Here is a 27,159-nt window from a genome sequence, read left to right on the forward strand (position 1 = left end):
ATTTTCTGGACTCTCTGGACTCTCTGGACCCTCTGGATTCTCTGGACTCTCTGGATTCTCTGGACTCTCTGAGTTCTCTGAGTTCTCTGGACTCTCTGGACCCTCTGGATTCTCTGGACTCTCTGGATTCTCTGGACTCTCTGGGTTCTCTGAGTTCTCTGGACTCTCTGGATTCTCTGGACCCTTTGGACTCTCTGGACTCTCTGGATTCTCTGGACTCTCTGGATTCTCTGGATTCTCCGGACTCTCTGGACTCTCTGGACCCTCTGGACTCTCTGGATTTTCTGGACTCTCTGGACTCTCTGGACCCTCTGGATTCTCTGGACTCTCTGGATTCTCTGGACTCTCTGGGTTCTCTGGACTCTCTGGATTCTCTGGACCCTTTGGACTCTCTGGACTCTCTGGACTCTCTGGACTCTCTGGATTCTCTGGATTATCTGGGCTCTCTGGACTCTCTGGACTCTCTGGACTCTCTGAACTCTCTGGACTCTCTGGACTCTCTGGACTCTCTGGACTATCTGGACCCTCTGGACTCTCTGGACTCTCTGGACCCTCTGGACCCTCTGGACCTTCTGGACCCTCTGGACTCTCTGGACCCTCTGGATTCTCTGGACTCTCTGGACTCTTTGGATTCCCTGGACTCTCTGGACTCTCTGGATTCTCTGGACCCTCTGGACCCTCTGGACTCTCTGGATTCTCTGGACTCTGTGGACTCTCTGGACCCTCTGGACTCTCTGGACTCTCTGGATTCTCTGGACTCTCTGGTCTCTCTGGACTCTCTGGGTTCTCTGGACTCTCTGTATTCTCTGGACCCTCTGGGCTCTCTGGGCTCTCTGGACCCATTGGACTCTCTGGACTCTCTGGACTCTCTGGGTTCTCTGGACCCTCTGGACCCTCTGGACTCTCTGGACTCTCTGGACCCTCTTGATTCTCTGGATTCTCTGGACCCTCTGGACTCTCTGGACTCTCTGGACCCTCTGGACCCTCTGGACTCTCTGGATTCTCTGGACTCTCTGCATTCTCTGGACTCTCTGGACTCTCTGGGTTCTCCAGACTCTCTGGACTCTCTGGACCCTCTGGACTCTCTGGATTCTCTGGACTCTCTGGATTCTCTGGACTCTCTGGACCCTCTGGACCCTCTGGACCCTCTGGACCCTCTGGACTCTCTGGACTCTCTGGACCCTCTGGACTCTCTGGACTCTGTGGACTCTCTGGACCCTCTGGATTCTCTGGACTCTCTGGACTCTCTGGACTCTCTGGACTCTCTGGATTCTCTGGACTCTCTGGACTCTCTGGACTCTCTGGACCCTCTGGACTCTCTGGATTCTCTGGACTCTCTGGACTCTCTGGGCTCCAGCTGAATATGAAGTCCCTTCATGTCTTTGCCTTTTAGCACTTTGTTTTATCTGCACTTCTTCATGACGCCATGTTTGTTCTCGTGTTTCTCATATGATGTAAAATAAATGAAGAAAGAAAGAAAGAAAGAAGAAGAAGAAGAAGAAGAGACAGGAAATGTGTTTTCAGGATATCATTTTTGGTTTTCATGACACAAATCTGGACTGTAATAATAATAATAATAATAATAAGTACATTTTCGTCGTCAGTATCACTTTTTCCTCTGTTCTTATGAAACAAATTGAAACAAATTTTCTCACCATGTCCAAAAACTTCAACCAAAAAGCCATGTTTACTATTTGTTATTTTATTTATTTGAAAATTGTATGTCTCTAGATATTTTTGATGTATAAAATGTAATTGGTAACAATGACAAAAAGTCACAAAAATGTGCACACCTCTGAAAATCTCCTTTTTCTAAAATTAAAAAACTTGGCTCGTCAGCGCCCCCAAATGTACCAAAAATGCATTGAGACAGGAAATGGCCCAAAAATAATCTGGTCGTAGAATCATGAAATTTGGCGCAGAAGTAGATGGTGACAAGAGAAGTAAAAAATATTATTACGGCAACGCCGTCCGCCCAACCAAATGTCGGCCATATTGGATCAAAATTTGCTAAGCATGACTCGGGAGTTTTTCCAAACGTAGTACTTTTACAAACTCCTCCCAGGGCGTTGGCCCAATTAACCTGAAATGTGGTGAGACTCATCTTCAGGACCATCAAAAGTTATCAAAATTTGTATTCTCGGAGTTGCGGACTTTGTGCGGCGGAGCCGCAAACCTTTCTCTTCATATGTAAAGCAAAGGGCAGAAGAGGCGACAGCGACAGCAGTAGGTGTAATAAAAGGTCAATTGGGGCGCGTTATCACCGCCTCCTCTTGCGGCGGTGGCGGCGTGGCGAGGGCCGATCATTGCCGCTTGCGGCTATATTTTACCTTTATTCTGTGAAGCAATTCGAATGACAACGTGTACAAAAAATAAATGTGAAAATAATGTATTTATTAGTCTTCCCGTCCGTGTCGCTGACTGTTCCCGAATACAAAAGACGCCGAGACCAGTATCACTTTAGAAATGAACCATGTTTAATTCAGAAACGCGTTGACGAGTATGATTTATGATACAAAACATATTTTACACGATTAATCCGGAGATGACAATGACACGACTCTTTAACTTCAACAGGAACTTTGACTGAAGCGATTAAAAGATGTTGTTTTGGAGCTGACGAGGCCGTTAACGTCTCTTCTTATGTAACCGTGATTTCCCATAATGCACGTTGTTCTGATTTAACGACTGTGCGTTTTGTGGAACTGAATGTTTTACGCCCAAAATGACTTAAAGTGCACGTGACAGATTCCGCTGTTTTTCTAATCACGACTCATGTTTGGAGGGATAAAACTCGATGTAAACATTTATCGTAGTTTCACGTTGGCGTCGGGACATTTTGTGACGAAAAAATACATGTTGAAAAACGACAGGAGCCGAATGCGAAAACAGAATCGGTCTGTGATGTCATCAACATGCGACATTTCTGACCGTTTGAACCATCATTTAACCAAATATCGGCCGTAATCGTTTGTCAAATCGAAACTATTGTGTAATTTACATACGGTTGATATTTTGGCTCTTGTTAACGATATGGTTGGTAGGTAACAGTTGGAATGACCTCTACATAGGTCACTTCTGCTGCTCACGTCCAACCAGGAAGTACAATCCGAAATGTCGGTAAATATTTAAACTGGGGGCAAAAAATCTAGGCAAAATAACAATTTGTGTAAAATCTTAAATATAATCGTGTGTCATATGCACTTTAAATTCAGACGTGGATTTGCAGTTTTGACTCCGTTAGATTTAGTTTCTTACACGACACGACAGCGATGCCGTTCGGATTCTCGCCGTTCAAATCTGCAGATGCAAAACAACGTCCAGGCTCTAAACAGCTCTGACCTTTTGTAACAGTTTGTCATGTTTTTATGCGCTTGTGTAGTGATTTTAATGCATATTTTACCTTTATTCTGTGAAGCAATTCGAACGACGACGTGTACGAAATGTGCTCTTCAAATAGACTTGGCACTGCACTAAAACTGACCCGAAATAAAACGGTTAAATTCAGTTTGTTTTGTCAGATTCAAAAGCTAATGTTTTACTTCACGTCGACTGGTCCAGATTGTTCGGAGTCAAATGCCAGGTTTAAAAGTGTATTCAAAAGTAGTAACAAAGGCGATCACGCGGGTTCAGTCCGGAACGTTCCTGCGAAAAAAAATCAACGGAATAAAGTAAAATATGAGTCAAAAGTTTACGTCGTTGTCGGTTCTCAGTCCGGATTATCCCCCAAGTTTAGGTCCAGGCTTAGTCCAGGTTTAGGTCCGGGTTCAGGTCCAGGTCCAGGTTTAGTCCGGGTCCAGGTTTAGTCCGGGTCCAGGTTCAGGTCCAGGTTTAGTCCGGGTCCAGGTTCAGGTCCAGGTTTAGTCCGGGTTCGGGTTCAGGTTCAGTCCAGGTCCAGGTCCAGGTCCAGGTCCAGGTCCAGGTCCAGGTTCAGTCCAGGTTCAGTCCAGGTTCAGTCCAGGTTTAGTCCAGGTCCAGGTCCAGTCCAAAGTGTGATGTGTGCAAACGTGAGCAGAGCCTGGGTCAGTACCTGCGTCAAACAGCAGAGGGCGTCAGAGAGCTCACAAACTGTGCCTTTAATGGGATTCAGAGGCAAAGATGATTCACTAAGGCAAATATTAAATACACGACTTGGACTTAAAATGACACAATGAAACGACGACTTAATAAACGACTAAATAAACGTTTGAATAGTTTTTACTGAACAAGAGACTGAACCAACAATACCATCATAGGAGCAAAATAAAAACATAAAAGGAACAACTCTGTGATGAAAATGTGCAATTTAATACTAAATATTTAAGGTTTTAGGTTGTCCTCACAATAGCATCAATATAAAAAGGAAATAAAAACAAACTGTATTAATGTATGTTGTAATGCTTAAATCTGCGTTAAACACTGCATTTTATAATATTTACATTCAATTACAACAGTTTAAGTAGCTCAAAATGCATTTATTCAAAGTCAGTATTTCTTTAAGTGAAATCAAATTGACCAGAATGAACCAGAGAAGAAAGAGGAAAAGCAGGACCACGGAGAGCTCTGCAGAACGAGACAATGAACACGTTTTGCTTTTCATTTCGTTCGGACGTTCGCGGTCGACTTTCTCTGCGATTTGTCCCTTCTGAGGCGCCGTACGGGCTCGAGTCCACGTGGAAAAATCAACTTGTTTAATGACTTTAAAACCAGGACTCCAAACTGAGACTAAACTGGGATTAAACTCAGAACTAAACCTGGACTAAATCACTCTGAATCCCTGAATTTAAGATGGAATAGATCAGGGCAAATCCAGGACCGAATCGGGACCAAAACTGGCACTAAAAGCACTCAAACCCCAGACCTGGACCTGGACCAGAACTATTCATTAGTTTAGATGACTTAATAGGAAATACAGAATTTAAAAATGGAGTGGTTAAACTGCACTTGTGTTTTCCTGTGGCACAGTGTGATTTAAAGTCGTGCGGCAGCTGCAAAAAAAACGGTTGTTTTAAAGAAGTGACGACTTTACGATGGATTCACTTTATCACATTTGTATAAAACTCGACACGGCACTGGCAAGATTACAACTGTTTCTCTTTGCTGTCAAATCAACATCTGTGGGTGAAAAAAAAGGGAAAAAAACAGTAAAAAAGGAAAATAAAACAGGAAATAACATTTCTCAAAAATGAATTAGACACAATACAATGACATAGATACATATTCAATACTGCACATTCAATCTGCCCCAAAAGTAATGATTACAAAGCAAACACAACAAGATGCTGCTATTTATATATATATATATATATATATATATATATATATATATATATATATATATATATATATATATATATATATATATATATATATATATATATATATATATATATATATATATATATATATATATATATATATATATATAAATAAATAAATGTTTGTACAATGATTATAGCGTTCAAAATTGCACTATGCCTCTTAAATGTAAATTACAGGCTTCTTATGCTCAAAAAAAGTGAAAAATGTTCAAATATTTGTCTTATACTTTGGTACAAACAGAAATGGATTGAGTTTTAGTCAAAGACGCGCTTTCTGCTAAAGAGTCCGTCGCTTAGAATGTTTCACAGTGTGGCGTTAAACGTATCGCCATGGAGACGAGCGGGTGACGCGCCAGGCCGTGTGCCGGGTCAGAGGAAAGAACAAACAAACAAACAAGGAAGGAAGAAACTGAACCGATGGAGACAAAAGATTTCATTTGGATTTGAAAGTTTCTCGTTTTGAGTGAGATCGAACAATGATCCGACAAAATAAAGTTAAATAAGACAAAAAACAGACAGATTTGGACAATAGATTGAACTAAAAGACTCAATTTTGGTTCTAAATCTGTCATTCTAATTCTTACCATTCTATCGTGACCTGAAAAATCACAATTATCGATTTCTTCTCACAATAATCGCGACATCTCTGTCTTGGCTCGGACACATCGTTTTAGTTGACCGAGAACGCATTCGTCGAGGGATTTGAGCGTTCTTTTTGTCACTCTCAAACGGGACGAGTTCAAAGTCAAACTGTGGAACGGTTTCAGACGAAGAACGACCGGAAAACGCACACGTGACACGCCTTTCGTTTAGCGCCGTCGTGAAAAGGACGCGAGGGTCCACGTGCGACGTCTGCGAGCGATTGGAATGGAACACTTTTACTCAAATACTTAAAAAGGACAACTGCAGGGCGCTTCGACGGTCCGCCTTTGCGACCGCCTGTGCGACCGCCTGTGCGACCGGCTAGCCCTGCGTTTTTCTCTCAAATACTTTTAAAGTCGTAAACAGCGCAAAAGTGGAGCTTGACATTTTGGCGTCGGCAGTAAAAGTTACGGACATATTGCCAGAGTGAAAAGCAATATCTGGCACGGACAAACAAATAAACACTGCCGTTCGGTCGAAAAGTTGGCGCTAGCCGGTCTGTGCAGGCTAGCTTTACCGTTTTCTCGCCTCGGCCGTGCGCTTCGAGGCTCCGCGCGACAGATGTACCAAAAATCAGAAAGAAAATCGACAAGAAATCGTTAGGAAATAATTTAAAAATCACAGTTTGTGCCTGGTAATCGATCAACTTTCCAATAATCAAGTCCGTTTAATGTTTGCGATGAAATGACACAGGGGGGACAACAAAAGGCGAGGAGCGAGTTTCCGCCACCGCTCGTGTGTCCTCGAAGAAACGAACCCAAAACGAAACAACCGCAAAAAGAGAAGAGTCAAAGAGCGGGTCAAAGCTTTCACTGGCTCCGCCCACAGCTCCCGGGAGAGATCGACGAATGGCAAATGAACGCGTTTACTGGCGAAGCGTTCGCTCGGGGGGCGCGACGGGGGAAAAGCGGAACCAGGAAACGGAGCCTTAGACCAGGTTGTACTCCTTGAGGTTGAGCTGCAGGATGGTGTCTTTGACGGCGGCGAACACGAAGCGGATGTTCTCGGTGTCGGTGGCGCAGGTGAAGTGGGAGTAGATGATTTTGTCATTGTCCGGGTTGAGGTCCACAAACATCTTCAGGATGAACTCTCGGCCCGCCTGAGCGTCTCGCTGTGGACCTGTGAGGGACGACAGCGGCTTTTAACGGCTTCGGCGATTCTCATTGAACCAGCGTGCAGTTACATTTTATACATTCCAAACGTTTGGTTAAGAATGATCCCAGAATAGCTCATTTTTAAAGTTCATATTTTCACTTCCTGTTTGGAATTGATGACGTCACACTAGAATTATATCATTTAATGTCGCCATATTTTTTATTTGACAAAGAAAACGATAGGAGAGCACATTTTTGTTGAATTATGTTTAGAATGTCAAAAAACGTGTTTCTTTGTGTAAATTCTGCATAAAATTTGGATGGAATGAGTGTCCCTGGTGTGATGTCACTTCCTGTCATTTTCAACAATTAAAAAAAACCTAAAAACTTTTCCCCACAAATACCTGCTGATGATAATAAATAATAATACCGATCGAGCAGGTGTTTGTGGAGAAAACGTTGAAAAACCTGTATAAAATGACAGGAAGTGACATCACAGCAGGAACACTCATTCCAGTCAAGTTTATGCAGAATTTACACAAAGAAACAACTTTTTTTGACTCTAAACATTAATTCAACAAAATAAAGTCGCTCTCAGAGATTGTTATTTGTCAAAAAAAAAAAAATATTGACATTAGATGAGTTTTTCCCAGTGTTTGCTGGGTAATTTCCTAGTGTGAGGTCATCAATTACAAACAGGAAGTTGAACTATAAACCTAAAAAACGTGTTATTCAAGGATAACATTTGTATCATTTTAATTTTAACATTTAAAATACATGTATCTTAACTGCATTTTAGTTGATTGCGTCTTCAAACCTGTAGGGGGCGCTTTAAGCTGTCGCAGTGACCGTCTCTGCGCAAAGGAACAAAAAGCGCCTCATTTTCAGAGATTCGACTAAATAAGGCTTTTCCTGGAGACTAATGAAGCGCTAACGAGTCGCTAAATCTGCAGTAGCTTTAGACGTTTGTTTGTGTTCAAATAAGTGCAAAAAGCTGGACGAAGCGCCTCGATTTGACCATTTTGACATTTACAAATAATTCAAGACAGGAATGAACCATCGAACGCTTCTCAAATGGTTCGTGGAGCGCAAATGTCGCCCATTGCGTACCGTCGTACTCGGGGAAGTAGTCCACCAGATGAGAGTACATGATCTTCTCCTCCAGCAGGTCCTTCTTGTTCAGGAACAGGATGACGGAGGAGTTCTGGAACCACGGGTACGTGATGATCGTCCTGAAAAGAGCTTTACTCTCCTCCATGCGGTTCTGCACACACACACAGGAAACAGGAAACAGGAAACGGGTCATTCCATTTCCTGAAGTAGCGACAGGACGGACTAAGAGCTGAACTAAATATGATTCTTCTGATGCATATTCATGGGCTTCAGAACATGTTTGAACTGAAACATGTCGTGTTACGGGTGCAGAGCGCTTCCTGGAGGAGGGGCTGCGGCACTCACCAGGCTGACTCATCCTGGTGAGCAGCCCCCGTTTGTCTGCTCGTCCGAGGAGAAGGAGAGAGACTGTTCTATTGATAAAAACTGCAGGAATCAATCCAAAAAACACTATACAAGGACCAATAGCACTGTTAGAAGGTTAACAGCTCTGAACAGTCGATTCGGCACGATATGGGACCTTTAACGTCGGTCTGCCACAAGAGGTCAGCAAAGAGTGTCCTGTGGGCGTGTCCTGTGGGCGTGTCCTGTGGGAGTGTCTTGTGGGAGTGTCCATTGGGAGTGTCCGGCGGGAGTGTCCGGCGGGAGTGTCCGGCGGGAGTGTCCGGCGGGAGTGTCCAGTGGGAGTGTCCAGTGGGAGTGTCCTCTGGGAGTGTCCTCTGGGAGTGTGCTGTGGGAGTGTCCAGTGGGAGTGTCCTCTGGGAGTGTGCTGTAAGAGCGTCATGTGGGCGTGTCATGTGGGCGTGTCATTTACCTCGTTGTCGGACTCCACCAGCACCTGGTCGTACTCGCTCAGAGCCACGAGGAACATGATGGAGGTGACGTTCTCAAAGCAGTGGATCCACTTCCTCCTCTCTGACCTCTGACCCCCCACGTCCACCATCCTGTAGGGCAAAAACCAGGGGCGGAGTCAGGGCGGAGTCAGGGCGGGGCAGAGTCAGGGCGGGGCAGAGTGTCGGGGGCAGAGTGTCGGGGGGCAGAGTGTCGGGGGGCAGAGTGTCGGGGGCAGAGTGTCGGGGGCAGAGTGTCCTTTGGAGGAGGTCAATAGATGATGGTTGGTGTCCAGGACCTGAATATGACGCTCTGCAGGTCAAAGGGGTACTCGATGATGCCCGTGGTGGGGACTCGGACCCTCAGGACGTCCTGCTGCGTGGGCAGATACGCCGGCTCCGCGATCCGGTCCAGAGCGTTCAGATAACTGCGGAACGACGACACAAACGTGAGGAAAACATGTCCACGAGCGGGACAGTACTCATGTCCACGAGCGGGACAGTACTCATGTCCACGAGCGGGACAGTACTCATGTCCACGAGCGGGACAGTATTCATGTCCACGAGCGGGACAATACTCATGTCCACGAGCGGGACAGTATTCATGTCCACGAGCGGGACAATACTCATGTCCATGAGCGGGACAGTATTCATGTCCACGAGCGGGACAGTATTCATGTCCACGAGCGGGACAATATTCATGTCCACGAGCGGGACAGTACTCATGTCCACGAGCGGGACAATATCGTGGCTCAGCGGTCAGAGTCGCAGGTGCAATCCCAGCTCCAAACACTGTCTTCTACTTCAGCTCGGGCTGCGCGATACACCGGAAACACATCGTGACCGTGATGTATATTTGTGATTATTCTATGTATTATTCACATGTTCGGACGAGACCTCAAGTGCCCCGCCCAGTGCCCCGCCCAGTGCCCCGCCCCAACACGTGTTTATTTAAAAGGACAGTACGTAAGATATCTGCGTCCCTGATACAAGCTAAACATGTTCAAATTGTTGTGCGTGTTGTTAAGTGTGTTGTTGTGCGTGTTGTTGTGCGTGTTGTTGTGCGTGTTGTTGTGCGTGTTGTTGTGCGTGTTGTTGTGCGTGTTGTTGTGCGTGTTGTTGTGCGTGTTGTTAAGTGTGTTGTTGTGCGTGTTGTTAAGTGTGTTGTTGTGCGTGTTGTTAAGTGTGTTGTTGTTAAGTGTGTTGTTGTTAAGTGTGTGTGTTGTGTGTGTTGTGTGTGTGTGTTGTTGTGAGTGTGTGTTGTGTGTGTGGTGTTTAAGGTAGTATTAGGGTCTAGAATTAGAGCTTCAGGCCGGTGCCATGGCGACCGCTGCCGTAGCTTTGGTTCACTAAAAGCGTTCGAGATTCAGTGGAAAACGAGCAGGTTTTTTTTATAGATCAGAATAACAAATATAATCATAAGTATAATTATAAGTATAATCATAAATATGATCATAAATATAATCATAAATATTATCATAAATATAATCATAAATATAATCATAAGTATAATCATAAGTATAATCAGAAGTATAATCAGAAGTATAATCAGAAGTATAATCAGAAGTATAATCATAATCAGAAGTATAATCAGAAGTATAATCAGAAGTATAATCAGAAGTATAATCATAATCAGAAGTATAATCAGAAGTATAATCAGAAGTATAATCAGAAGTATAATCAGAAGTATATGGATGTATACTCACTATTTGGTGGAGTCGGAGAGCTGGTACTCCCTCCTCCGGTCGTAGCTCTCCTGGATCCCCGGGTCGTTCCACAAACTCTTGATGGCGTCCACGTACGGATTCTCCAACACGGCGACTTTCTCCACGTCCACGTCCCGCACGATGTTCGCGTTGGCCTGACAACAACAACAACAACAACAACAACAACAACACTCTTTTACAGATTGTTAAAGTGACGTGCGACAGGTTTGTACCAGTGTCTAATGTCCACTTTAAATAAAAAGATAAAAGGACGTTAAAACTTTCTGGGGTCGAAACAGAATTGAACAATTACAAAAGGGGAAAAAGTTGAGTTTTCCAGCTTTAAAAAGACACAAGTTGATTTTTAGGGCTGAGATTAATTGACAAATCGTTACTAGTTGATTATAAAAAATAATAATGCATTTTGATGATTAATTAATGATGATTAATTTTCGTCTGGACTATTAAAGACATTTATAACAAGCGGCATTATTAAATCAATATATTAAACAGAATAAAGCCAATTACTGATCACTCATCAAATATTCTCTTTGAAGTTCTGTCCCCATATTTTAATTATATTTGGTCATTTACTTTTATTCATTTTATTTTTTAAACAAATGTGCTAAAGCAATAATTGTTTGACTTCAATAGTTAAATAATAGTATTGAGAGTCAGTCGTCTCTAATCTAAATTCAATTTATCGCAGATCCTACTAGATGGCGCCAGTGAGCATCTTACTGCAGAGCTTCTCAAATGTTTTCTGGCGCCCCCTTTTGGAGATAAACTATATGACCGCATAATTACCCTGAAATAACAGTAATAATTAGAGTTTAAATAGACTAAATTACCCTATTTTCAGTTTCATTCACAGATTGTGACCATCTTTCTTTGGTTTGTGCTTTGTCCAGACAGGGTAGACAGGGCAGACAGGGGAAACAGGGGAAACAGGGGAAACAGGGGAAACAGTGCAGACAGGTCAGACAGGGTAGACAGGGTAGACAGGGTAGACAGGGCAGACAGGGCAGACAGGGCAGACAGGGCAGGTGTCTGGACTGGGCCAGAGCAGAATTGGCTGCGGTGAATGAGGCGTCTCCGTGCACCACTTTCACCGTCACTGCAGGTCCACGACGTCACACACCGGCCGCTTTCCTGCGCGGAGCCGACTCACAGAGCCGACTCGTACCGCTGCGTTCATGCTTCACATGGAGCAGTGACTTATCTGACTCTCTACTGCTCAAATCTGATCATGCTACAAAAACTAAACTGTAGCGCAGAGAAAAAAAGCTACACAGACCCCTAAAAGTAGTGTTTCTTCAGTTATGGAGCGATAAGTTGCAAGGAGCACATCCCGGAGCGCTAACGTTTGAGAGAAGACTTGAAATCTGAACTGTTAAACTCGGCAGAGGTCTAAACTCCAGGGCCAACGGCTTCATTACAGACGCAGACCCCACCGAGACAGGATGTGTGGCGCTTCGAGGATATTGCAATCACGAAAGAACTGCAGCTTTTGCCATGGCGTCGATTTGAGAGAGATTGCGATCTGATTTAATTTGGTCCAGAAGAGCGGAGCGAGTCGGAGCAGACATTAAACTCACAAACGTCTGTCCGTTGTGACCCGAACACAAAGGCTGGAGGGCGTTCAACAGGTTTCACTTCTCTTCCTTCTGATGACACGAGTCAAAAGGGCAAAGCACTTCATCTGTCAGACACGATAGTGAGGATTAGAAGAGCAGCGTCGCATGCAGCGGTTACAAGCTTTTATAGAAGGGATAAATAAAACTCAGACATTTTTTATTGTTTGCAAAGGATTTAAATAAAAGCGGTTGATTAATTGTGAGCGTTGAAACGGTGATTTGGCCATATTTCTTGAACCCATTTTCTTTTGTAAAAATGTAGTTTATTTTTTTTCTTGAACCCATTTCCCCCCTTTATTAATTAAAAAAAGAAATAAATTCTTGAACCAATTTTTTTTTTTTTTCTTGAACCCATTTTGTTTGTAGTTTATTTTTTCTCTTCCCTTTTTGAAAATGTCTTTTTTCTTTAATCTATTTTCTTTCCCGCCCCTTATACATTTTATTAAATTTTTTTTCTTAAAACAATTTTTCATTTTTTTATTTATTATATTTATTGTTTTTCCCCCCCTTTTAACACTTTTTTTAAAGAATTTTTTAAATGTATTATCTTTTTTAATCCAGTTTATTTTTTTCCGTTTTATTTTTTTTAAATGTAGTTTATTTTTTTCTTGAATCAATTTTCTTTTTTCCCCTTTTTAAATTGTTTTCCTATTTTTCTTTTTCTTGAACCCATAAATAATGCTTGATGCTAGCGTTACCCTGTTGTGCTCGTACTTGTAGGGGATCTTGATGCTAGCGTTCCCCTGTTGTGCTCGTACTTGTAGGGGATCTTGATGCTAGCGTTCCCCTGTTGTGCTCGTACTTTTAGGGGATCTTGATGCTAGCGTTACCCTGTTGTGCTCGTACTTGTAGGGGATCTTGATGCTAGAGTTACCTTGTTGTGCTCGTACTTGTAGGGGATCTTGATGCTAGAGTTACCTTGTTGTGCTCGTACTTGTAGGGGATCTTGATGCTAGTTACCTTGTTGTGCTCGTACTTGTAGGGGATCTTGATGCTAGAGTTACCCTGTTGTGCTCGTACTTGTAGGGGATCTTGATGCTAGAGTTACCCTGTTGTGCTCGTACTTGTAGGGGATCTTGATGCTAGAGTTACCCTGTTGTGCTCGTACTTGTAGGGGATCTTGATGCTAGCGTTACCCTGTTGTGCTCGTACTTGTAGGGGATCTTGATGCTAGAGTTACCTTGTTGTGCTCGTACTTGTAGGGGATCTTGATGCTAGAGTTACCTTGTTGTGCTCGTACTTGTAGGGGATCTTGATGCTAGAGTTACCTTGTTGTGCTCGTACTTGTAGGGGATCTTGATGCTAGAGTTACCCTGTTGTGCTCGTACTTGTAGGGGATCGTGATGCTAGCGTTACCCTGTTGTGCTCGTACTTGTAGGGGATCTTGATGCTAGAGTTACCCTGTTGTGCTCGTACTTGTAGGGGATCGTGATGCTAGCGTTACCCTGTTGTGCTCGTACTTGTAGGGGATCTTGATGCTAGAGTTACCTTGTTGTGCTCGTACTTGTAGGGGATCTTGATGCTAGAGTTACCTTGTTGTGCTCGTACTTGTAGGGGATCTTGATGCTAGAGTTACCTTGTTGTGCTCGTACTTGTAGGGGATCGTGATGCTAGAGTTACCCTGTTGTGCTCGTACTTGTAGGGGATCTTGATGCTAGCGTTACCCTGTTGTGCTCGTACTTGTAGGGGATCTTGATGCTAGAGTTACCTCGTTGTGCTCGTACTTGTAGGGGATCTTGATGCTAGAGTTACCTTGTTGTGCTCGTACTTGTAGGGGATCTTGATGCTGGAGTTACCTTGTTGTGCTCGTACTTGTAGGGGATCGTGATGCTAGAGTTACCCTGTTGTGCTCGTACTTGTAGGGGATCTTGATGCTAGCGTTACCCTGTTGTGCTCGTACTTGTAGGGGATCTTGATGCTAGAGTTACCTTGTTGTGCTCGTACTTGTAGGGGATCTTGATGCTAGAGTTACCTTGTTGTGCTCGTACTTGTAGGGGATCTTGATGCTGGAGTTACCTTGTTGTGCTCGTACTTGTAGGGGATCGTGATGCTAGAGTTACCCTGTTGTGCTCGTACTTGTAGGGGATCTTGATGCTAGCGTTACCCTGTTGTGCTCGTACTTGTAGGGGATCTTGATGCTAGAGTTACCTTGTTGTGCTCGTACTTGTAGGGGATCTTGAGCGTCTCCGTGGCCCGGATCATGGACTGCATGGAGGTGAAGATGTTCTGATAGACCAGTTTAGTGAAGCCTCGTTTGTCCTCGTCCGAGTACCCCGCCCCGTGGATGATGCGCATCTGTTTGATGAAGGTGCTCTTCCCGCTCTCTCCAGTACCTGAACAACAACAAAGTACAACAAAGTACATCAAATACACGACGATCTGATTTACCGTGGCAAAAGGAATCCAGTCTTTGGATGGAGCTTCACCATTATATTGTCTATGCTATTTCTTGATAGTGGTTTGCCTTCTGCTGCCACACTTTCTCCAACAGTTGGAATCTCCTTGTGAATAAAGGCCACTTTGACACTCATGATACATTTTTACAACATGTGATTTTGTGGTCCATCCTCGTTGGGATGTACATGCATTTTCCCACTCGTCAGTCAAAAACAAAATAACCCTCTCTTTTCTCAGTTATTTTTTGATATATTTAGTAAAGTAATTAATTTTTATTCCCCTTGAAAGATCTGATTTATAAGCTTTAATATAACTTCAGTCAAAGAGTTATAATGGTCTTTACTTTGTTTGATTTCTTGGTTATAATAACTCATTTGTAAAAACCTATAAAAGTCATGTTTCTTTCCACATTTTAATGCTTTTTGTGTGATTTTCCTTTAAAACCTGGTAAAAAAAAAACCTTTTGTTGTCCAGACCTCAAACCTTTGGTCGGTGCCTTTTGATAGAAAACAACCAACCAGTTTAAAAGTTTAACATCATTGTTTAGTTTGTATGTTTTGATTATGTTTCGATTAGTTCTTTCCATGTCGTAAACACAGATTTTACCCCGAGATTTTGAACTTCCTCCAGATGACGCCACCGTTTGCCATCTGCCAGTAAGGCCTGCACAGGAACCCACGGCACAACGTTACTCTCAATATTTCTCCTTTGAGCTCTATATTCTTGTATGTAACTTTCTGGAGGTGGAAAGTCTCCTGCAAAATTTAATTGAAATATAAATTAAAACCATACTTTCAGGACATTCTCCATGCATATACATACGTTTGATGCCATTCTGTATAAAAAATTAAAAAAAACACCCCAAAAAGCAATTGGCAAAAATGACATATAGTGCCTTTAAGTATTTAACCAATAAAATAAAGGCCGTAATGATATTCTTTAGGTCAATGGTCACTTTTATATAGAGCTTTTCTAACTTCAAGTCACTCAAAGCGCTTTACATCGAGGATCAAGGAAGCAGTCAGTGAACCTGTGGATCTGTGGTTCTGACCGCTCAACCGACTGAGCCAACACTGAGGTCATGGTCCAGGGGCCGAGGTCTGTGCCCGCCGCCCACACAGCTCCGGTCAAACTCACCGCAGCGAGACCAGAGTTGAAGCTTGGCACTGCCATCTAAATATAGACTCATAAACAGGAAACGTGAACATGACGAATAATCCGACTGAGTGGGTTTGAACAGAGTGAAAACGACTGTGTGAAGGACACGTTCAAAGCCATCGCTCCAGGATTCAGAAATCAGAAGGAGCTCCTTACGTTGGGTCGCCTCATTCAATTACCGGCACTAAAACAAATGTGTGTTCACTCCTCAATATGATCCCGAGCATCCAGATCAAAGTATGATTGTAGTAAGTTTTAAAATCAGTGGTGCAGGCTGGAAGCGAGGGACAAGAACGAGCGTTTACAATAATCCACATATGTTACATCAGAGTGTGCAGGAAGTAGAATTTGCCGTGGAAACAATGTCTTTACGGTAAAAAAACAATCATAAATATAATATACTAAAGTGCAATAAATAGACACATATGAAATGCATTTAATTATGTCTGAATCTGGTCTTTTGCTTGACGTCGTCTGTAGTTTCACTTGTGTCCCGTGCCACTCCCAACACGACCTACGACCTTTCACCAAAGTGGAAACGCGCCAAAAAGTCCCATAAGGTCGTCATGTCCAAGATCGGACGTTTGGTGATTCGCCGTCGTGGCCGATCACAGATTCTCTCTGATATCAATATTTTAAGACAAACTGAAGTAGATCGTAGCAAAGTTTATAAATGAATGTTTCACCTCTTTATAAAGTGCTACAATTATTATAGTAGTTGCCTGAACCACAATTATTATTATTTTTGATATTTTGATTCAATATTGCTTCCGTTTTTGCTACAAATGATAAGTTGTCTGTATGGTCCAGGTGATGATTATGACGATCGAAATAACGATTATTTTAATAGTCGACTAGTGCCCGTCTCCATGGAGATGTTATTGCTTTGCGGCGTGGCATCACACTCATCTTGCACGCGCTCGCCGCTCCACAGATCAGATCTAAGACAAGCCAGTGTAACCTGCTCGTCTCCTAGGTTTAATGCCATACTGTGGGACATTCTAGGTAAAGCAATAACATCTATTTATGCTTAAATATGCCATGATTCTGTTTCTTTGGATGTTTGGTTGATTTTTATTTTTATTTTTGTGTTTTTGTCCTCACTTTCTGGTCATGTTCTTTTCAGTATTTTCTGTATCTTTCTGTTTTTAAAATTGAAAATTAAGAATAAAATACACTTTACTCTACATTTAACCTTAATTTGGTTTAAAATGTATTTCAAAACGTCTCAATGTGCAATAGAAATAGCAAGCAGCGGGAATAAAAAAATAAATAAAATATAAATAAAAATAAATGAAAGCTCAGAAACAGTATTAATGAGACAAAATACAGCTTTGGGTTTGTTTTCGATGAGTGGACAACAACACAAACATGATTAAAAGCTAAAAAAAGTCAATTCAGCCTAATATTTGTCCGTTTAAAAAGACATCTGACGCACTGCACTCAGGACTTGGACAGCACCGGAAAAACTACGGGATTTATACAGATTTAATGGGGGATTTCTACTGACGGAAGACGACAAAATAGAAATCCCCCGATATCGCCAGGATCGGATTCAACAGCAGCGAGGAGGAAGAATGCCGCTCGACTGCCAGGCTTTTCGAACAGCAAACGCACTCGAACGTCTCACTGATGCGGCGTAAACGAGGACGCATCGTTACGACCTCGTGTCAGAGGCTCAAAGAAAAACGTGCGGTGGACTTTTGTGAAACTTCCGCTTGTCCATAAAAGCCGCCGACGGGAAAAGACAGTTTACAGGCCTCGGTTCAGTCCAGCGCTAATCAAATTATGCTTCCAACGGCTGCAATTAGCATAATTTTTATCCTCCGTGAACATGTTCTGAAAGCATGTAATGGCTACTATGATTTAGTTCATACAATTTCATCTGCAGGAATAAAAATATCTGCTAATAACCTGCTCTTACCCTGTAGTTTAGAACTTTTTCCAAAAATAGGCAAGCCGCAGTCATAAAGTAGCCATACTTCTGTTGATTGATTTTATTTTTAGGGCAGGGTGAATTCACGAACAGGAATCAACGTTCACCACTGCATTTGAAGGTGTCGAGCCTTAATCAAGACACAATATCCCCCACATCGTCTGAGGACCACCTACACTACTGGTCAATAAAAGCATCTGTAAATGAATAAATGCAACATACCTCGTTTAGAGAAGACACATTATGCTTTTGTCTGCAGTAAAGCTATAAACGAGGACGCCCGTGGATCATTTATTTACGTCTGAACGAAACTTCAAGACATAAACTTGACTTTAGGAGACAAGGGGGCGGAGCTGTAGTGGCAGAGCGGGTCGCTGGGTGGGCTTCCTCTGGGCGCCTCGGTTTCCCTCATCAGAAATCCCTCCCGAGAGTCAGCAACACCTCACAGAAGATCACGGAGCGAGAGCCCTGACGCCGTCGCCACCGCCTGAAGCTCGGACGTGTGGACTGAAGAACGGCGTCGCAACTCGAGCCCTTATTGAACTCGACTTGACAGAAATAAACGTGTGAATGAATGGAATGTGCGCAATGTGGACAGTGGATTTTATTTTATTTGTGCCAAAAGTAAAGTGTATTTAAACGTGAGGGGCGGGATCAGACAAGATCCATGAGAACGAGACAAAGCCAGATTTTGACATAATTATAAGAAAAATTGTCCTCTTTTGTATGTAACCTGTCTGGTATTATACATGTTTAAAGTTTTCCTGTCATTGTATTTATCCTTTTCTGTCCAAGCTGAATGTACCGTACCTTTCGCACATTAAGCCGCTTCTTTTTTCCCCCACGCTTCGAACCCTGCGGTCATTACAACGGTGCGGTTAGATTATCGATTTTACTGGCTAACGGCCACCGGGGGGCGCTCTAGCAGGAAGCGCAAGCCTTTGAGACACTGTAGAAGCCGACGACAGTGAGACATGTTGTGTTTTTCTATGTTTTAACCTTCTAAACGCTATGTGTTTTATTACAATCGGACTCAAATTCACAGAAAAATATGAGTCTAATGAGGAAGTGACTCTAGACGTGGCTGAACACAAAGACACATGTGGAGCGTGTTCTTTGTATGTTAAACTTCACGATTCTGTGTCTTATACTTCAGTGAAAACTTTAACAGTACAATTAACAAATGCTCCAAAAAAGGGGACATTTGGCCTGAACTAGGTCCGACGTGCGCTTGAGGATAGTGTGCTACTTTAGTAATTAACTCATTACAATTGCATTAAAATGGAGGCAAACGCGATAATTGGGTGATGATTAATATTTTTAACCCAGATTGAAACCTCAATAGCAGATAATGGGACGTGACTTAATCACGCCTTTTTGCTGCACCAAATAACCTCAATAAAAGTTCTTCCAAAACTTCTGGTTCAGGAGTCGGTGGTCGTCTCGTGAATAAACCATGAAATGAGCTACAAACGTGTGGAAATATCACGTTAAAGCCTCGTTTGGGAGATTACACTCAAGGTTTCTGTTCAGTTCAATTTGAATCATGTCTTTAATACTTTTAACTACAGACAATATACTCAATATGCTAAATTCCATGACAACAATGGGGATTTGATCTATTCTTTGATATACACCCAACACTATCTGAAATGTTTGTACTAGTTCAGCCGTTTTCAATCTTTCTCTCCGATGTAAATGCTCCTGGACGTGTTAAAAATGTGCATTCTGAACAGAATTCGACCATTAACTGCTACGGCACGCGGAATTTAGAAAAATAAATAAACCGGGGCACCAAACTGGCAATGGCGTCATGACTTGAGGAGAATAAAGACTACTCAAACTGTCTAAATTAAATCTCTCGGGTAAAAAAAAAGTGAAAACATTTACAACATGGTTAAACTGATTTTTTGTGTAACATTTCTACTTTTAAAGCTGTCAATTCATAATTTTCTACCAATTTAAAGCTGGGGCACCATTTAGTGTCTTCCAAAAGCAGCATTTTGTGGCAAAATCACTGCTGCACAGCGTCTGCATCTAATAATACAGCATTTTTCGCGCTCTGATTGGCCGAGCTCTGGCGGTCCGCTCTAGTTATGCAAATATGAATTAACATTGCGTCTAAAGGTTTGTGCGAGCTTGGAACTAGTTAAGAAGCACAATTCAAACTTCCTCTTTTCGCAGTTTGAAAATCAAGAACCTCTCTGGTCATGTTCTGGTTTTGAAAAACTTAAAAAAAAATACAATTTGAAAAAAAAAAAAAAATTGAAGATTTGTTTTACGGTGCAATAAAAATAGGGGGGGGGGGGATGAAAAAAGAAATATAATTGATATAATTAAATTGAAGAGGTTTTCCTGTACAAAAAAAGAAAATCAGGAACCACAACTTTAAGAACTTACGCGTGTTTTCTTTTTCCCAAAACGCCAAACTAAAGCCTGAAACTAAATCAAACCCATTTCTCGAAGCTGTAATGTAACTCCACTGTGATCTGAGCTAACGGGATTATGTCGGGGGGAAAATCTCATTAAAACCAACGGCGAGGGAGACGATTCTGTGGGCGCAGTACACAGAAGCGTATAGTTCCATGTCGGTGTAATCGCTCGTATCGGTCCACGCAAAGTCTGTTCTGTCGGTTTAAACGGCGTCTTTCAAACTGTAGGGTTCTTGCGACAGGTTTTTGAATCGTGACTTTGTTTGACGGGATAGTTCCTGTGGTAAATATTTAGTTTTATGTCAGGCAAGTGGCAGGAAGTAGAGCGAGTTCTAAAACCCAAATCCCCAATTTACACACGACTGACACATTCGCCTCACAGTTTACACGTTAAAATAAATAATGGTGTTGTCAGGTATAATTGTTTGTCAAATCATAACTACAGTATTTTCTGGACTATAAGTCGCACCGGTGTATAAGTCGCACCAGCCTATGCATAATAGAAGAAAAAAACATATGAGTTGCACTGGAATATGAAGTTGCAAGTGTGAAAATAACAAATAATATCACATATAAGTCGCTCCGAAGTATAAGTATATAAGTAAAAATTAGTATAAGTCGCACTCCGGCCAAAACTATGAAAAAAGGTGCAATTTATAGTCCGGAAAATACGGTATTTTGTAATTTTGACCCTTATTTTACAGTGTCGCTATTGCCAGGTAACCGACTTGTCGAACCAGGAAGTACAGGCTAAATCTGGAGTAAAATCTGAAATATGTTTTAGTGAAATAACCTGCCGCGGTCCCAGTTTAGTCCTTTTATGGTTTAGAGCTGGCAATAGTAGGAGAGACAAATATTTTCTGCTTCGGCGATATAGTGCAACATAAAACAATGAAGAAGAATAAACTGTAAAATATAAACTACCGGTATGCTTAAAAAGGGCGTGTAAAGCGCTGGTACTTAGTGTGACGTTTGAGCGACGCCGTTATTGTCTGGCAAAAAGTGTTCAGAAAAGTCTTTGAAAAGTTTGTGAAATCTTCCATTCAAAAGTCTAAGAAACCTTTGGACCAGAACTTCCGTCGTTGACCAAAACAACAACGATTTGAAACGCGAGCCAGAAGCAAACGGCGACAAATGCGCTGGATTTGCGCAAATTTCACAAGCAAACAAAAACCTTAAAGGCGTATGACAGGTTTTACGACGGTCTAATTTTGACTTTAGAAATTACAGGAAGTGACATCACACCAGGGACACTCATTCCAGTCCACGTTTATGCAGAATTTACACAAAAGAAACAACTTTAACGCTCAAAATATTAATTCAACAAAATAAAGTCGCCCTCATATATTTTTATTCGTCAAACTAAAGAAAAGGTGACATTAGTCAAGTTTTGGCACCGTTTTGCAGGGTAATTTCCAATTTTCTGGTATGATGTCATCAATTACAAACAGGAAGTGAAATGATAAACCAAAAAAAATGAGCTATTCTGTGATAACGGTTTTATAATTTTTAGCAAAATTGTTAATATATTAATCGTAACTGCGTTTCAGTTCAATGAGTCGTTCGACCTGTAGGGGGCGCTTTAACCTTAGTTCTTGTTCAACTTGCTTTACGGTGTCACTCCTTCAGGATTTAGCACATTAGCGTTAAAAAAAAGGCTGACATAACGAGAGAAACAGACATTGTGTATATTTCCGGACACGTTTGTAAAGCGTAAACATCGTCGTTTGAACAATGGCGTGTTTGATTCGTTTGGCTGTAAACTGTGCTGAACACCGCGCGTACATGTGGGTTAGCGCGTTTGGTCGTTCGGCTGTAAACTGTGCTGAACACCGCGCGTACATGTCGGTTAGCGCGTTTGATCGTTCGGTTGTAAACTGTGCTGAACACCGCGCGTACGTGTCGGTTAGCGCGTTTGATCATTCAGCTGTAAAAACTGTACTGAACACCGCGCGTACATGTCGGTTAGCGCGTTTGATCGTTTGGCTGTAAACCGTGCTAAACAGCGCGTACATGTCGGTTAGCGCGTTTGATCGTTCGGCTGTAAACTGTGCTGAACACCCCGCATACGTGTTGGTTAGCGTGTTTGATCATTCAGCTGTAAAAACTGTACTGAACACCGCGCGTACATGTCGGTTAGCGCGTTTGATCGTTCGGCTGTAAACTGTGCTGAACACCGCGCGTACATGTCGGTTAGCGCGTTTGATCATTCAGCTGTAAACTGTGCTGAACACCGCGCGTACGTGTCGGTTAGCGTGTTTGATCGTTCGGCTGTAAACTGTGCTGAACACCGCGCGTACGTGTCGGTTAGCGCGTTTGATCGTTCGGTTGTAAACTGTGCTGAACACCGCGCGTACGTGTCGGTTAGCGCGTTTGATCGTTCGGCTGTAAACTGTGCTGAACACCGCGCGTACGTGTCGGTTAGCGCGTTTGATCGTTCGGCTGTAAACTGTGCTGAACACCGCGCATACGTGTCGGTTAGCGCGTTTGATCGTTCGGCTGTAAACTGTGCTGAACACCGCGCGTACGTGTCGGTTAGCGCGTTTGATCGTTCGGTTGTAAACTGTGCTGAACACCGCGCGTACGTGTCGGTTAGCGCGTTTGATCGTTCGGTTGTAAACTGTGCTGAACACCGCGCGTACGTGTCGGTTAGCGCGTTTGATCGTTCGGTTGTAAACTGTGCTGAACACCGCGCGTACGTGTCGGGTTTATGAGCTTTAGATCTATGGTAAACGCTATAGTGTGTGTAATCAGTGTCACATGACAGTCCGTGTGCGCCGCGCCTAATAAAGCTGCAGACTTTGGCCCCGGACGCCGCCACGCCCTCCCGCACAGGTCCGGACCACTATATGCGCCGTGACCGATGTGTAGCACGTGATATTCTACGATAGGTTTGAAACGGGACGTACATTGCAAAACATCTCAGCAAAAAAATAAAAATAACGGGCTTTTAACAGCGTTTCCTCATCATTCATTACTCACAGTTGTATTTGGATCGTTAGCGTAATGTCCTGTAACTGAGGCTCCAGTGCTCGGAAAAGGCCTGTTTTCACCTACCCCCTAGCCCCGCCCAAATCCCTGCACTTTGTTTGACAAATTCAGGCTTCGACCGACTCCGCTTTTCACAGATAAAACATGCACAATGAAAATCTTCTGCTTTTAATGATGAAATGTCACTATTTTAGAGGGATTTTATTCATTTTTAATGATTAAAAATAAAATAAATAAATCAGGCACATCCCTCACAGGAATGTCAGGATATTCAATTAATATTATGATCGTTTTAAAATGAAACGTCACAATTTCAGTTGTTCACTCACGATGATTCACTTTCATTCCAATTCATGAAATACAACTTTCTGAAAGATAAAGTCAAGTTAATGTGACATAAACAGACACATTTTACATTTAGCTTTACCATTTTGGATCTATAACTATGATAATATTGTGAACTAAAATGTCTGTATCAATAAAGCAAGAAGCACAATCCATCGACACATTAATATTTGTTTGGACGTTACTTGCTCTTACACTTTTAAGTGTTTGGGAATATTCAGCGATCGTACCTTAGTGACAAACCTTTTTATTATGTTTTTTGTGGGTAATAATCAAGTAACTGAAAAGGTGCTCTAACTGTTTCCAACCCCAGTTAGCACACTGGCTAACAGAGCGTGGAAGCTAACGGCTACGCCCACAGTGGCTTTTAAAAGGCTGAAAAATAAAAGCACTGAATTGGAATTAGTGCCGGAAATGACCAGTCTCAGTAACACAAGACCACAAAAAGCCCTTTGGTCAGAGCGCTGCACCGGGAAAGTCTCTCTGCGGTGCACTGCGCGCGGCTAAAGTGGCTGCTAAAAGCCACTTCTAATAGCCGCGATGCTACAGTTTGAGCTCATGGTGCACAATGAAGCAGCGTTTCTCAATTTTGAAGACGTTGTAATTTAGATTTGATGAAGAATTATGAATAAAATTGTCTTTATGATTCAAGTTTTATCCATTTAAGACATATTTTGTCAGAAGAATTAACATTTGAGGGAAGAAGAAAAAATGAAAACGACATAATTATCACAACATATTTAGCTCATGACTTTCTAACACCCAATTATAGGACTGCAAATGATTATTACTGTCAAATATATTTTAAACAAATACAGGTATATATCTAATATATATAAATAAAAAAGTCTTATGTCCATTGCGCTCTTATTTCCTGGTTTTTCAGGCGGGAGGGGGAGGCGGGTGGAGAGGGGGGAGGGTGAGCGGGGATGATGACGCGTGCTTGTGATTATGACGCGGTCTTGTAGACACCCCCTGTCAGTTTGGAGATTGGAGGAAAGGAGATAGTCTGTAATATAGCTAAACACTGCGGGAATCAATCAAAAAACACTCTGGACATATATGAAGCACAAATAGCAATGTAAGAAGGTTAAAAGCTCTGAAAAGTCGATTTTGCATGTTATGGGACCTTTAATTCCAGAAATCACCATCACGACTCGAGACTCCACAAAACACAACGACACTACCACTAACAAACAACACATCCACAGAGACTTTCTTGGCTCCGACTGGTCAGTAACGGGCGGTTTTACGTCCCGGAACTGCAGACATTTGATTCCCAGAACTGACCGACAGCAGTTATTCAAATACTGTGGTTTTCTGGCACATGGGCGGAGTCACCGAGCTGCCAATCTGTGCGCTCCACTTTACTGACATCCTGTTTTTAACCGCCACCGCCAAGTCATGACCTGCGTTTATTCATCGATCATGTTTAAAGGGCCCGTGACAGGTTTTTACGATGGTTTAATTTTGACTTTATTTGGTGTATTTATACTTGCTGTACATGTGAATTATAGTTTTACACCGATCGAGCAGGTATTTGTGGAGAAAACGTTGAAAAATCTGTATAAAATGACAGGAAGTGACATCACACCAGGGACACTCATCCCGTCAAAGTTTATGCAGAATTTACACAAATAAAAAAATTTTTTTAAGTCGCTCTCATATTTTTGTTTGTCAAATCCCCCAAAAAAGTGACATTTGATGAGTCATTTTCTAGTGTGATGTCATCAATTACAAACAGGAAGTGAAATTGTAAAAATTTTAGGCTCAAACCGGGGCATCTGAGGTCATAGGGTCAAACCAGGGCATCTGGGGTCATAGGGTCAAACCAGGGCATCTGGGGTTATAGGGTCAAACAGGGCATCTGAGGTCGTAACCAGGGCATCTGAGGTCGTAGGGTCAAACTACAAGCTTCATATTTGGCGTAAAAAAAAAAAAATCACGCTAAATCTGCAGTTTATTGTTATTATTGATCTATTTTGACGTAGTTTCAGTGTTTCAAACGTGAACGGTCAGAAACAAATCTGTCAGAGTTTTTTGCAATTTTGATTTTGTAAAGCCACATTTTAGTTTTTTCCCAAGATCAAAACACGATTATATATGACTGTATTTGAGTTATTACGATTATATCAACCCCAACACCGCCCGAACACACCTGACATCACTGGAAAACTCCGAAACATCTTTGCATCTTTGACGTTTTCTCTCACTTTTAATCATTCATGAGTGCGCGGGACGTTCCCTGGCTCCGTGGGGCGAGGCACAGGGGCCCCAAAGTGTGCCCAGGACAAACAAAAGCACCTGTGCCCGCCCTGGATGCCAAAACCGAACCGAAAACTTTCCCGTCAGATGGCGTGGGAAGCCCCCTGACCATCATCACCCACCACCACACCACCTCCTCCTCCTCCCCAACTCAAACCCGACAAAGGCCTTTTAGTGAGAGGAATTTGGCTCCTGTGCCCTCCCGTGTCCCTCTTATGCCCTCCTGTTCCCCCATTTGCCCTCTTGTACTCCCCCTGTGTCCTCCCTGTGTGCCCCTCTTGTGTCCCTCCTGTTACCCCAGTGTGCCCTCCTGTGTGCCCTCCAGTGTGCCCTCCTGTGTGCCCGCCTGTGTGCCCTCCAGTGTGCCCTCCAGTGTGCCCTCCAGTGTGCCCTCCAGTGTGCCCTCCAGTGTGCCCTCCAGTGTGCCCTCCTGTGTGCCCTCCTGTGTGCCCTCCTGTGTGCCCTCCTGTGTGCCCTCTGTCCGCTCCATATGCCCCTCTTGTGTGCATCCTGCACCCCCTGTGCCCTCCCTGTTCCCCCCCTTTGTCCCCCCGTGCCCTCCGTGCCCCCTGCAGCTCGTTCCTTACCGAGCAGCAACAGTTTGAGTTCCCGGCGTGAGTCCCTCTTGTCCCGCCGCAGTTGCCTCTCGATCTCGTCGTTGATCCTTCGCGCTTCTTTGGCCTCTTCGCTGAGGCAACACGTCATGATGGACTCCAGGGTCATGCTCCGTCCCCCGCGTGCCCTGCGTGCCCCTCTCTGCGCTCACAGCCGCTGCACCGACGCCCCTGCGCCGTGATTCATCCGGTTCTTCACGAGAGAACCGAGCGAGGCCTGACGCGGCGAGCGCGCGGCGTCCGCATAAAGCAGCGGAATAACGCGCGCGGAGACGAGCGTGTTCCTCTGTGTCCCACACGTCAAGCCCGCGGCACCCCCGGACCCCCGGACCACCGGGCGAAAGCGCTTTAAATCGGTGTTTACGGGTCTTTTCCCGCGTGCGTAATGATCAACGGCGCCGCTCCAGCGCCGGTGCCGCCGTCGCGCCCCCGCCGCTGTTACCGCTCCTTCTGCCGCGCGGGACCTCGTTACGCGCTTCCATCCGCGCCCCGGCTCGACACCGGAGCCATTTCACCGCTTAAACGTCCCGTGCGTCCGGCCGATCGTCCCGGGAAGGCGCGAGAGGCGCGTGGGAGCGTGAAGCGGGAGCGCCGCGCGTGTGTTTTCCACTGGGCTCCGCGGGCGTGGTGAGGCAGAATATGGCGGCTTGACTCGCTCGGAGCCGCTGGACTCGGATCACGTCCACTTCATCTGCTCCG

The 27,159-nt window shown here is 43.5% G+C and overlaps 1 protein-coding gene across 1 annotated transcript; it reads right to left on the reverse strand.

The window, feature by feature from the left end:
* Positions 1–5,398: 5,398 nt before the first annotated feature.
* Positions 5,399–26,614, reverse strand: LOC140346829 (guanine nucleotide-binding protein G(q) subunit alpha). The gene is made up of 7 exons (XM_072433043.1): positions 26,434–26,614; positions 14,471–14,655; positions 10,686–10,840; positions 9,279–9,407; positions 8,964–9,093; positions 8,147–8,300; positions 5,399–7,061 (listed from the first exon to the last, which is right to left on the reverse strand). Exons 1-7 carry the CDS (start codon positions 26,567–26,569, stop codon positions 6,871–6,873), a joined length of 1,080 nt encoding a protein of 359 aa, XP_072289144.1. The 5' UTR covers positions 26,570–26,614; the 3' UTR covers positions 5,399–6,870.
* Between the last annotated feature and the right edge of the window lie 545 nt (positions 26,615–27,159).

Source organism: Eucyclogobius newberryi, unplaced genomic scaffold (assembly GCF_026437365.1).
Source record: "Eucyclogobius newberryi isolate DKJ021-1_F unplaced genomic scaffold, fEucNew1.0.hap1 SCAF_6, whole genome shotgun sequence".
Taxonomy (NCBI): domain Eukaryota; kingdom Metazoa; phylum Chordata; class Actinopteri; order Gobiiformes; family Gobiidae; genus Eucyclogobius; species Eucyclogobius newberryi.

Bases quoted from the DNA above. Each gene is read 5' to 3' on its own strand.
- LOC140346829 (XM_072433043.1), bottom strand. From the start codon at position 26,569: ATGACCCTGGAGTCCATCATGACGTGTTGCCTCAGCGAAGAGGCCAAA. The intron at 9,408-10,685 runs GTGAGTATACAT...GTCGTTCCGCAG, and splicing joins CTCTCCGACTCCACCAAATA to TTATCTGAACGCTCTGGACC. The intron at 8,301-8,963 runs GTAAATGACACG...GTGTGTGTGCAG, and splicing joins TGGTGGAGTCCGACAACGAG to AACCGCATGGAGGAGAGTAA.